Below are 12,669 nucleotides of genomic sequence, written 5' to 3' on the forward strand. Positions count from 1 at the left end.
GAAGGCATAGTAATGAAACTTTGGCAAGTGTGTGTTGAGACAACACTTCAGCCAAATTTATCTTGATTTAAGCCATGGTCTTATTGCTAATGCATAACTCAGGGCCTTATACTTGATACATTGTGCTACTCAAGCCATCCCCCCAACCCTTTTTTGTTTTAGTTAGGCTTTAAAAAAATTTAAAAACCAGCATCTATTAGTTGTTTTTATTGTGTTATTTCCATACACACATACATAATACATACATTGTACCCTGACTAAAGTCATCCTTTGTCACTTTACCTTATGCCCCTCCCTCTTCTTAAAACAATTTCAGCTGGTTTTATTGTTCTATTTTCATACAGGCATATAAAATGCTTTGACCCTCATTTGTTCACCCTCATTTATGCCTCACCCTTCTCCCTCTTGCTGATACCTGCCCTGAACAGCTTATTTTACTGTCCTATCATCATTTTGTCTAGAGTATATTAATTATACCAAGAAGGTTTATTGTGGTATTTCACATATGCATATATTGTATTTTAGTCAGAATAACTCCCTCATTGCTCTTTCTTTCCTCATCTTCCAATCCCTATTGTTTGTTATTAGTGATATTTCTTATGTCATCTTCATTCATAGATGCAATGTATTTTGATATTATTCATCATCATTATCTTTCCCTCTTCCCTTCCCTTTTGTGTCCCCAGTGCCATAAAAATGCATATAATATATACCTTTAAAGTCTATATTCTGCAAATGACTGTACACATTTAGCATTTAGCTTTTTGAGGTTGGCTTATCTTGGTCAACATAATGATCTCTAGTTCCATTCATATTTCTGAAAAATCACATAATTTCAATTTTTTCATGGCTAAATAATACTCTACTGTACCCCCCCCCCCCCCATACATACATACCCACACACACATACACCTATCTTTTCTATATCAGTTCATCAGTTGTTGGCCACCTTAGCAAATTCCATAGTTTGGCTTTTGTGAACAGTGCTGCAATGAACATGAGTATGCAGATATTGTGCGCACTCTCTCTCTCTCTCTTCTCTCATTTGTCAGGGGCTTAAACTTGGGGCCCTGGGTGCTGTCTCTGAGTTTTTTTTGTTCAAGCTTAGTGCTCTAGTAGTTTGACACTTTGAGCCAAGGTGTCACTTCTGGGACAAGAGTCTCACGGACTTTTCTGCCCAGGCTGGCTTTAAAACTGTGATCCTCAGATTTCAGTGTCCTGAGTAGCTAGGATTCCAGGCATGAGCCGTCAGTATCCAGCTCTCTTTTTTATAAATTAGTTATGTAGGGGAGGATTTCATTGTTGCATCTTCATACATTTATTTCATTGTTGCATCTCCATATGTTTATAGTGTATTATTATCAATGTTACTCTCCTATTACATTCCACACGTTCTTCCCTCCACAGAATAGCATTTCCAACAGGTTTCCTTGTCCCATTTCATAGTTTTCATAATCTATTTCAACAATACTCAGTTTGATTTATCCTCTTCACCAGCATAACTACCTCCATCAGTCCCTATCCACTGAGAGTCTGTTCTATTGATCAGCAACTTTTGTTGAGTTTCCTTTCTGCTCTTGCAATGTGTTATTCACCCTTTTTTTCTTTCTTCCCTCTGCCTTAGATTTTCTTTCCCAGGCTGGCTTTGAATCTTGATCCTCAGATCTCAGCCTCCTGACTTGCTAGGATTACAGACATGAGCCACCAGCATCCAGCAGGGAAACTCTTTTAATGTTTATTGCCCATTATGACTCTAATTAAGTGGTTTATATATTCTTTTTTTTTTAATTTTTATTTTTTTATTGTGAAAATACAGAGGGATTACAATTACATGGGCAAGATAATGAGTACATTTCTTATCAAGCATTGTAGCCTCCTCCTTTGTTTCCCCTTCCCATCCTCCCCCCGTCCCCCCACCAATCCTCCCTCCCCTATGACCCAGCAATCCCACTTTTGGGCATTTACCCAAATGGTTACAAACAAGACCACACTAAAGCTACCAGCACAACTATTTTTATTGCAGCATTATTTACTATAGCTAAGATATGGAACCAACCCAGATGCCCCTCAGTAGATTAATGGATCAAGAAAATGTGGTATATATACACAATGGTTTATATATTCTTGGCTCAACTTTGACAGCTCATATGCATCTAGAAATTTTTCATTTCATCTAAAGTATTTCCATGTTATCTTTTGAATTTTATATTTGCGATGTTTTCTTTCTTCATCTCCAAGTTTGTTGTTTTGAGTTTTTTCTCACCTTTTTTGTCATATTAGCTAGAGGTTTATTTATCTTGTTAATTTTTTGAAAGAGGAAATTTTTGTTTTATTGTTTCTTTGTATAGATTTCATCTATCATTTCATTAATTTCTGCTCTAATTTTTACTATTTCTCTCTACCAGCTTTGGGGTTGGTTTTCTCCTGATTATTCGTAAGTTTCAGTTGCATCATAAAATTTTTTTGAGTGCTTTCTTTTTTTCTTTTTTTTTAATGTTGGCCTTCATAGCTATGTACTTTCAACTTTTTTCTATTTTTGCTGTGTCTCAGAGATTCTGTTAGGATGTGCTTTCATTTTAATTGGTTTCCAGGCACTTTTATTATTTCTTCCTCCTCTTCCTTCCCTCCTCCTCCTCCTCTTCCTTCTTCTTCTTTCTTCTTTTTTTGCCAGTCCTGTGGCGTAAACACTGTTCCTGAGCTTCTTTTGACTCAAGACTAGCACTCTACCACTTGAGCCACAGCACCACTTGCAGCCTTTTCTGCTTAAGTTATACTGAGGAATCAAACCCAGGGTTTCATGCATGCTAGGCAAGCACTCTACCACTAAGCCACATTCCTAGCTCTATTTCTTCTTTTATTTCTGTTGTTCAACATGTGCCATTCAGTCTCCATGTACTTGAATATTTTCTGTAGTATTTTTTGTTGTTGAGTTTTAGTTTATTTACAGGTAGAATACAGGGGGTTATTTTAATTTTTTCTCATACTTGTATATGTCTTTGGATGTGATTGAGTTTGGAGAAAATTCAGTTGGCTGCTGAGAAGAATGTGGAGTTCCTGGGGAAATACTTGGTAGTATTTGGGCTATAATGTCATTTAATTCTATGTTTTTAAAAATATTTTGTTTGAATGATGTATCTATTGGTAATAATGGCCCTACCACTTGAGCCACAACTCCACTTCTGGCTTTTTAGTGATTAATTGAAGGGTCTTGTGAACTTTCCTGCCTGGGCTGGCTTTGAACCACAATCCTCAGATCGCTGCCTCCTGAGTAGCTAGGATTATAGGCATGAGCCACTGCATCCAGCCCTCCTAATGTTTATTTTATTCATTTGTTTATTTATTTTTGCCAGTCCTGGGGCTTGAATTCAGGGCCTGAGCACCATCTCTGAGCTTGTTTTTTCTTAAGGCTAGCACTCTACCACTTAAGCCCCAGAGCTACTTCCAGCTTTTTCTGTTTATGTGGTGCTGAGGAATTGAACCCAGGTCATTGTACTTGCTAGGCAAGCACGCTACCACTAGGACCCTAATGTTTAATTTCACATGAGATAATTTTGTAAGTAGAGCCTTCTTTCACCTATTATTGGTTACCCAGTAGTATAGTTCTTTTTTTTTTGGGGGGGGGTCCGGTTGTGGGCCTGAACTCTGGGCCTGGGCGCTGTCCCTCAGCTCTTCAGCTCAAGGCTAGCGCTCTACCACTTAAGCCACAGCGCCACTTCCAGCTTTTTTCTTTTTGCTTATGTGGTGCTGAGGAATTGAATCTAGGGCCTCAGGCATGCAAGGCAAGCGCTCTACCACTGAGCCACCTTCCCAGCCCCCAGTAGTATAGTTCAAATAGGCAGGAAAATTGCCTGGTTATTTCCTTTTACTTAACTAATATTTAAAATAATGAATTGGGAAGTATTTATCTATATATATCCAAAAGTACTAGAAGCAGGTACTCTAGCAAATATTTGTGTGCCCATATTCATAGCAGCATTAGTTACAATAATCAAAGGTGGAAGCAATTGAAATGTTTATTCACAGATAATCATATTGTGATATATATGCATATATATGTGATCTATATGCATATAAACGTGATAGAAGATTATATAGTCTTAGAAAGGAAATTCTATATGTGCTAACATAAGGAACTGATGGACTCCTACCGAACTCCATCCATTACTGACAGTGATACTGTGTAGAGTAGCATTTTACACCTTGCAAGGGTTGTTAAACTTATAAATTTATTTTTGTTTTTGTGGTTCTGGGGATTGAACCAAGGTCCTCACCTATTCTTGAAGTACATCGCTATCCTCTCATTATATGGCGTCTGGCATATAGTGCATGATAACTGCTTTGGATGATAATGATGACTGACACCATGATTATGGAGATGATACATCATGAGTCTGTCATCTAGCTTTCAAATAAACTTTAACAACTGTTACCGACTATACTGATGACACTGCCTCTTCTCCATGCATCCCATCCTGTGTTCTACTCACGCTTGACTTTTTGTTCCTTTACAGTGTTGCTCATTGCTTCTGACATATTTTTGTTGCCATGAGTTTTCTGTACCTTTGTCTGGGGCACTCAATTTCGAAGAGACTTTTCAAATGTTAGCTCTTTTCTTTTCTTTTTTTTGGTCAGTCATGGGGCCTGAACTCTGGGCCTGGGCACTGTCCCTGAGCTCTTCAGCTCAAGGTTAGCACTCTACCACTTGAGCCACAGCACCACTTCTGGCTTTTTCTGCTTATGTGGTGCTGAGGAATCGAACCCAGGGCCTCATGCATGCAAAGCAAGCACTCTACCACTGAGCCACCTTCCCATCCCCATGTTAGCTCTTTTCTGTTAGCCTTTCTGACTTACTTCCTTCCCAAAAGTTTGGTACTCCCTCTTCCTTCAATTTTTTTTAAACATTTGTCTCTTGTAGCCATGATAGTATGGTTAAATGGAATTACATATTATTATGTGATACTATATAATAACACTATTATATTTTATACATATATTACCTGTTTATATATTATTAATAATATATATTAGTTTGTATACTTTTACATATTATTTTTGCCTTTTTTCCATCTACAGTAACATATAGTAAAGGAATATTCACAGTAGCTTATTTTTAATTTATTTTATTTAATTATTTATAGAAATGATGAATAAATGTTTGACCAGCTGCCCTTACTATGGCTTGCATGCAAAAGACCTCCAGAGTTAAACTATAGGAGACAGTGACACATGATAAAAACAAAGCAAAACACCTGGTTTCAGGATGCCTAAAATGTAAAATAGGGAAAGGAATCATAGAAGCTTATATAGACACTGTGCTAGAGGATTTTCACATGCAATTGTAAATCATATTGCATTGTACAAATAAAGAGACTGTTGATTTTTACTAACTTACCAATATCACACAGTGATGGTTAATCTGGGATTAAACTTGGGTTTGCCTCATTCCAAAACTGTATTTAGTCCTTTAGTATATCAAGCTCCCATTCTAAACACCAAGTTGTTGCAAGTTGTTGTAGTGTAAAATGAATGGAGGAAAGCAGGAAAGTGAGAGTTTGACTGTGTTGATTGTAAAGCACCACAAGGTGGTGCTCTTGCCTTGATGGCATCTGTGAAAAGAAATTAAGATCTAAATCCTACCCTTTATCCAGCCCTATAGATTGAGTCAGTTTATCCATTTGCTCTGATCTCTCTCTCTCTCTCTTTCTCTCTCTCTTTCTCTCTCTCTCTCTGGGATTGACATCATGCCATCTACTCATGAGACTGTGAATATTCAACTCATTAATATGTTTTAAATATACTCAAATGCAATACTCTTAATGAATGGTAGTACAAATAATAATTATTTTATACAGACTAATCTCAAATGCTGATGAATTCTAAATGGGCCTCGGAATTATCAAAGTAACATGAATTATACTCAACGAAGTTTTAATATTAAAATGAGTCTTTGAAAACTATTAATCCATATATGATTTAAAGTAACTCTGTTACCCAGCACAGAGAAATTGAGTACAAGTAGACCATCCTTTATCGGAAAGAGTTTTCAAATTTTTGGGGTTTTGTGATATTTTTATTTAATTAATGAAATACCTTTTGGATGGAACCGTCACCTGTGAATGTCACTTACGTTTTATTTATATTTTACACAAGTAGGCTGAAAGTAATTCTCTTATAATTTCATTAATGTGACTACACCTGAGGTCACATGTGCAATTTTCATATGTGGCACCCTGCTGACAATCAAAAATTTCTGGATTTGGGGTATTTGAAATCTGACATTTTTGGATTAGGGACTTAATCTGCACTCTTTATTTAACTACTGTGCTAGGCAAGAGTTGACTAAGCCCCTTTTAGTTTGTCATAAAAGAGATCAGCACAATAACATAGATTATTAATAGCTTCAGCACTGGCTCACGCAGATGCCATATTTTATTGACTCTATGACATTTTTTCCATGTCCCTGGCATTAGTATGCAGCTAACAATAAATGACATACTAGAACAGATACAGGAAGGCATTATTTTATATTGATAAATAATCTTAAAAATGTCATTTTTCTCCCACTTAAGATTGCATTATATAAGACCTGTTATCAGTTGTCTGTTGTTCAATGAAAAATTACTCTATCAATTTTGACCATTTTTGTTAATTCAGCATTCTTTTTAGCAGCTCTTTTGTTTTCTATGGATTTGACATTGCAAGTATCTTGCTTCCTTAACCAAAACATATACATTACTTTATATAATTTGTATATAAATGTCAGTGCTGAATATTTATAATTCACAATTATAAATTAAGTTAAATGATAAAGTGATGAATGTTTTTCAGGTAAATTCTTTCCTTAGGAAAGCTGAAAAAGTTAATGTCAGACATTAAATTTGTTATAGAAAATTGGAATATACAGCAAGGCATTGGTGGCTTATGCCTTGTAATCCTTGCTACTCAGGATCACTGTTCAAAACCATCCCAGGCAGAAAGATCTGTGAAACTCTTATCTCCAATTAACTACCCAAAAGCCAGAGTAGGAAGTATGGCTTGAGTGGTAGAATACTAGGTTTGAGTGGAAAAGCCAAATGAGATCACAAGACCATGAGTTCAAGCCGTAGTACTAGCATACAAACAAAAATAGAGAATATACAGCAGACCCATTATCACATAGATAGCATGTGGAATGACAATTGTATAATAAATTAGAAATCTCATAACAAAATAGTAGACATTTACCTCCTCCCATGCTAATTGGTGAAAGTAGAAATCATAATGGAAATTATTGAAAACAGAATGATAATGAAGGAACCACATGTTAAACCACATGCCAAGAAGTCTATCATATTTTTTACTTCTAAACTCGAGGTTTTCTTTTTTCACCTAAACTCATAGTTTCACACTTGCTAGGCTAGTCCTAACTGGGTACCACTTGAGCAATGTTCCCAGCTCTGCCTTATATGTATGTCTATGGAAAGTCCAAAAAAATCTACAAATGCACAATTAGATTTAAGAAGTGATTTAAGCAAGAATATTTTATACAAAGTCACTATGGATAGCCAACTACATTTCAATATACTATTAGCAATTAGAAAATGAGTTTTTTGGATTATATCTCAGCTTCAATTACTTACCACATACTTCACTCATATGAAGTGTGCATTTTTGTATATTCACAGGGCTGTTCACCATCAACAATAGTCCATTTCAGAATATTTTCATCAATCCATGAAAAAACCCAGTAATAACTGATGAGGTGGTATGTTCCTCTAATCCCAGCTACTTGGGAGGCTAAGTAGGAGTGCTTAAATTGCCCAAGCCAATCTGGGCAACATAGCAAGACCTTTCTAAAACAACAATAATAACAACCCAAACCAGAAACCCAGCTCTACTAAGCATTCATCTCCATTTCACCCCAATCATCTTCCCAGCCCTTGGGAACTATTTAAACTACTTTTAATCAATTTACCTATTGTGGATATTTTATATAAATGGAATCATATCAAGTAGTCTATAATGACTAGCTTCTGTATTTTTTTATACTCAGTAAGTGGTAGCTACATCATAACTTTGAAGGTTTATCAATTAACCAGAATGCACTGCTCCCATACATGCTTCCCACTGAAGTACATTTATATTTACTGTCATGGAATAAGTAGGTTTATGCCAGTGGTGACTCAGTCCGAGCTCTGCCACTTTATGTAGCTTTGGATAAGTCATTATACTTACTCCCTGGAGACACTTTTCCAATTTAAAAGTTGGGAAAAAATGTCTTACCCAATCAGAAACTGAAGAATAGTTACAGTCTCTGGGAAGAAATGAATAACTATTTGACCATTACCCAACATTCATGGGATAAGAGTAGTCCTTGATATTTAGCCTTTTCTTTGTTCATTTTTCCTGTGATTAGATATTTTTCTCTTGAGTTTTCTCAACACATATTTTCAAATTCTCTGAAAATGAGCTCTCTGAGACTAATCTGTACCATATTGCTTCTCTTACCCTGGGACATTTGACCTGCCCCAAGTTCTTTAGTTTTTTTTCTCTAGACTATGTAAGACACGTAGTATTTTAAGTAGATGCATCATTTTCTTTCTCTTTAATTCCTATTATCCTAACAGAACATGATTTTACATAGGGCTGAATATAAAAAAAATTAGATTTAAAAGCTGGGCTAGGGGACTGGGAAGGTGACTCAGTGGTAGAGCGCTTGCCTTGCATGCCTGAGGCCCTGGGTTCGATTCCTCAGCACCACATAAGCAAAAAAGAAAAAAGCCGGAAGTGGTGCTGTGGCTCAAGTGGTAGAGTGCTAGCCTTGAGCTGAAGAGCTGAGGGATAGCGCCCAGGCCCAGAGTTCAGGCCCCACGACCGGACACAAAAAATAAATAAATAAATAAAAGCTGGGCTATACACTGTCACCAGACAACGTATAAATCTAGTTTCCTTCCTCTCCCTTCATTTTGGAATTGTTCATGTTTTTCTTTAGAAAACATGTACTGTTTATATCCAAGTGCCATGTGTCAAAATAAATTGTTTCCAAGACCTAATGGCAATTCAGTAGGAGGAAGCAGACAAATAAGCAAGTAACAGTATAGTATGAAATCTGCCAACTGTAGAGCACTGTACAAGTGGTTATGGGAGCATCTGGAAAAAAGGATTGGAGCGTGTTTTGAAGTAAATGTCATCTGGCATTTCTGCACTAATAAGCATAATACATAAGCAGCCAGATGAGGGACACCTGCTTTGTTTGAACCTCATAACAACCTGGAGAGATACAGGTTTCTGATTCCCATTTTAGAAAGCAATTTAAAGCTCAGGTTCAGCTTCTGTATTAGTCCCCTCCCCCCAACATCTATGACCCTCATGCAGAGTATAGAAAGTCTCCTTGCCGGATCCTCGAGTATCCTGCGAGCCGTTCTCCTTTAGTTCTTCCTCCTTAAGCCAAACTAGAATTCTCAGATTTCTCTGTTCTGTCTAGCCTGCCTCCAGTGTCCTCGGTCTATTGAGTATTCCAGGGCTGTAGCAGCAGTGAATATTGCTGATGTCATTGTTTGCCTTATTGGGATTTTGCTCTTTGTTTCACAGGGAGCTGTGATTGGTATAGACGATGAGGACGACAGCACCTTCACAATAACTGTTGATCAGAAAACCTTCCATTTCCAGGGTGAGCTGAAAGAAGAGATTCTTTCTCTTCATAGTCCCAACTGCTTCTTTCCTTCTCTTTTGGGTTATCTGCTGAATGACTTGAGTGTTTTTGCTACTGATCCTGCATGAACGAGTGTACAAGAGCATTCTGGATGAAGTGGTACTGAAGGTTAGGCAGGGATTTGTATCTGCAGTGGATACACATTTATTTGAAGCGACTGTGGATCTGGCTGCAATTGGAGATTAAATTTGAAAGGATAAAAATCAGTGAAAAGAGAGTAATGGGCTGCTGCTGCTGCTGGCTTGTGTTTACAGAAGGTTGCTCATCTTCTTTATCGAGGAGTGTAGTTTGTTTCTGCATGAAGAGGCTAAAGACTGTGAAGGTTGCAGTGTTTGTGTAAAACTCGAGATGTAAATTAAATTGAAGCTAGTGGAAATCTTTGCCTGAAAGGTTTTGTTGTGCTTCAGGAAGTACAAGTTTGCATTCATTTCATCTTCATTTTTGTGTCTTGTCTGCCAGCTATCATTTCTCTATTATCCTTTCTGTAGTTAATAACACCAATGCCATCTGCCACTGCTATGTTCCGGCATTGCATGCTATGGTTCACCGGTAGAAAGGGTAAGGTGCTATATGATGATTTTCATTTCATCTTGCTGTGAAAGCTCTAAATCAGCAAGTAAAAGCCAATTTTAATGATCTTGTACTAAGGTGCTTGTCTCTTAGGATTGCCTGGTAGTTTTGATACTAGTGATACTGTTATTTTGCATATCCAGAAAAACCTCTATTTTATATTTAAAACAGTTAAAGAAACTTAGAAATGAGAATATTTGGAGACATTATTATTATTATAGTCCAGAACACTTTCTCTGATTGCAAGTAATAATACATTGCTATAGATGCTAGGTATACTGAGATGAATACATATTAAATAAATATAGAACTTAAAAGTGTTTTCTTATGAAGCCCAGATACGCTATACAATGACTATTATGAGGGTATTCAGGCAGCTATTGTTATTCTTCTATGCTAGGACAGTATATTGCAGATATTTTTCTTCACTGTCTTATTTTAAAAATAGACACATAGACATGAAGAAGGTGCAGCTTATATACAATATAGACAAACCAGTGTACTCACTACATTTTAATACTTTCTTCTGCTTATCTTTAAAATGTTTACTATGTTTGATAATGTTTATTTAGAACTGATTAATGATGTTTTCTTGAAATTTTCCACTATATTTAACTTCCTTAAATATTTTAAATTGTGTTATAAAAACCTAGAGTCCTTATTTTTAAGTTAACTGTATAATGCTGCTTATAAACCAAGGAAGATAATTTCCCCACACTGGGACTCTTTACTTGAATATTTTAAGGCATTTCAAGTAAGAGCTGCTGGTTGCAGGTGAGGGCTGCAGTACATAATTCTCTCCTCTGCAGTCACCTCTGGACTCGCAGAATTTGTGTTGTTTTCTTGTTCGAAGAAGAGACATCTATAGAGCAAAGGCACCTATGCCTTCTTATTTATTTTTAAATTACTATGTTAAACTGATCTCTCCTTTGGCATTTCCATAGTTATGTGACTTACTTATGAAACAAGACATTTCGCTAATGAATCATATAAATGATAAGGCTAAGTAAGAGTTATATATATATATATATTTTTTAAATGAATTCTTAGTTCTGAGACTGTCAGATTGGTTATTTTCTGCTCAGTAGTTATGAGGTCTTAGGTATCACAAGATCTAGCTTTTACAAAGGACTTGATACGACTATGTTTATTTCTTATTTTTTGGCAATTATGAGTAACTTCACATTTATAGATCCTTACTCATAAGAAAAATCTGCAAATTTGATTTAAAAAAGTTCTCAATGTCTGATAAATCTTAAATTCAAGATGATTAAAAGCAATTTGGGTTTGAATATATTAATTAACATGTTTAAATGTGCTGAAGTGTCTATCAATCTATCTTTTGAAGGGGGCAAGTGCTCTATCCCTGAGTTATATGTAACCTAGTTTTTATGTAATGAACCAAAATTCTTGAAAGTAAATGATACATGTATAAAACAAGTTTTACTGGCAACTATTAAAAGAAAGCTCGTTTGTTTAAACACATTCATTCATTTATTCATTTAACATCTATTTTAGACATTATTCTGAAATACAGTGGTCTATAGAATAGATAAAATGCCTTGCCTTTTTGGTTCATCCATCCATTTTGGTAGAGGAAAAAGGCAGTAAATAAAATATATTACATAAGTAAATAAGAGTGATAAGACCTGGGGAGAAAAAAAAAGCTGGAAAGGGTGAAAATAAAATATAATTTTGTGTCTATGTGTGTGGGGAGAGGGTTGACATTTTCAGCTAGGTTAGCTAGAGTAAAACTCATTGAAATTAGTGCTGAAGAACGTGAGGGCACAGACTGTGGCTGTGTTGAGGGGTTAAGGGGAGGTAGGTATGTCATTCTAGACAGAGACAATAAGTACAAAAAAGTGTCCTTGCCATATTTGAAGAATAACAAGGATGCCAGCCCTGGTGGGAAGGATGCATAACCATAGAGAAGAATAGTGAGATGAGATCCAAGAGAAAACCCAGTCATGGGACGTTGAATTCCATTGAGACAAAAAGGCCAAACTGAGTTTTGAGCATGATAGAAATGGCATGATAGCATTTGTATTTTAACAGAGTCACTCTGGTCATTGCATTGAGAATAAAATGCTGGGGTTGGAGGAATGGCTCAGTTGGTAGGATGCTAGCCAATGAATGAAAGCATTAGGTACCAAATTTGAGTCCTGGTCTTGGACCAAAAGAAAAAAAAGGATAAAATGTAAGGAGTAAGGAAAAACAAAAGAGACTTTTTAGGAGGCTATTGTAAACCAGAAGAGGGATAGTAGTGGTTCCTATATAGTAGCAATACTGTTAGGGAAGTAGATAGAATTCAAATTGAGGGTGGTGGTGGTGGTGGTGGTGGTGGAGGTGGTGGTGGTGGTGGTGGTGGTGTGTGTGTGTGTGTGTGTTGGGACTGGGCTTGAACTCAG

General features: G+C 36.4%; 1 protein-coding gene across 3 annotated transcripts in view; it reads left to right on the forward strand.

Annotated features, from left to right (window-relative positions):
* The window catches only part of Osbpl9 (oxysterol binding protein like 9), a 122,310-nt gene that overhangs the window by 31,076 nt on the left and 78,565 nt on the right, over positions 1-12,669 (forward strand). For all 3 annotated transcript variants that reach the window (XM_042678419.1, XM_042678425.1, XM_042678432.1), the window contains exon 3: positions 9,571-9,649. In XM_042678419.1, the coding sequence (XP_042534353.1) occupies positions 9,571-9,649 (79 nt within the window). The remainder of the gene's footprint in view (positions 1-9,570; positions 9,650-12,669) is intronic.

Source organism: Dipodomys spectabilis, unplaced genomic scaffold (genome assembly GCF_019054845.1).
Source record: "Dipodomys spectabilis isolate Male_0828 unplaced genomic scaffold, ASM1905484v1 ptg000002l, whole genome shotgun sequence".
NCBI classification, from domain to species: domain Eukaryota; kingdom Metazoa; phylum Chordata; class Mammalia; order Rodentia; family Heteromyidae; genus Dipodomys; species Dipodomys spectabilis.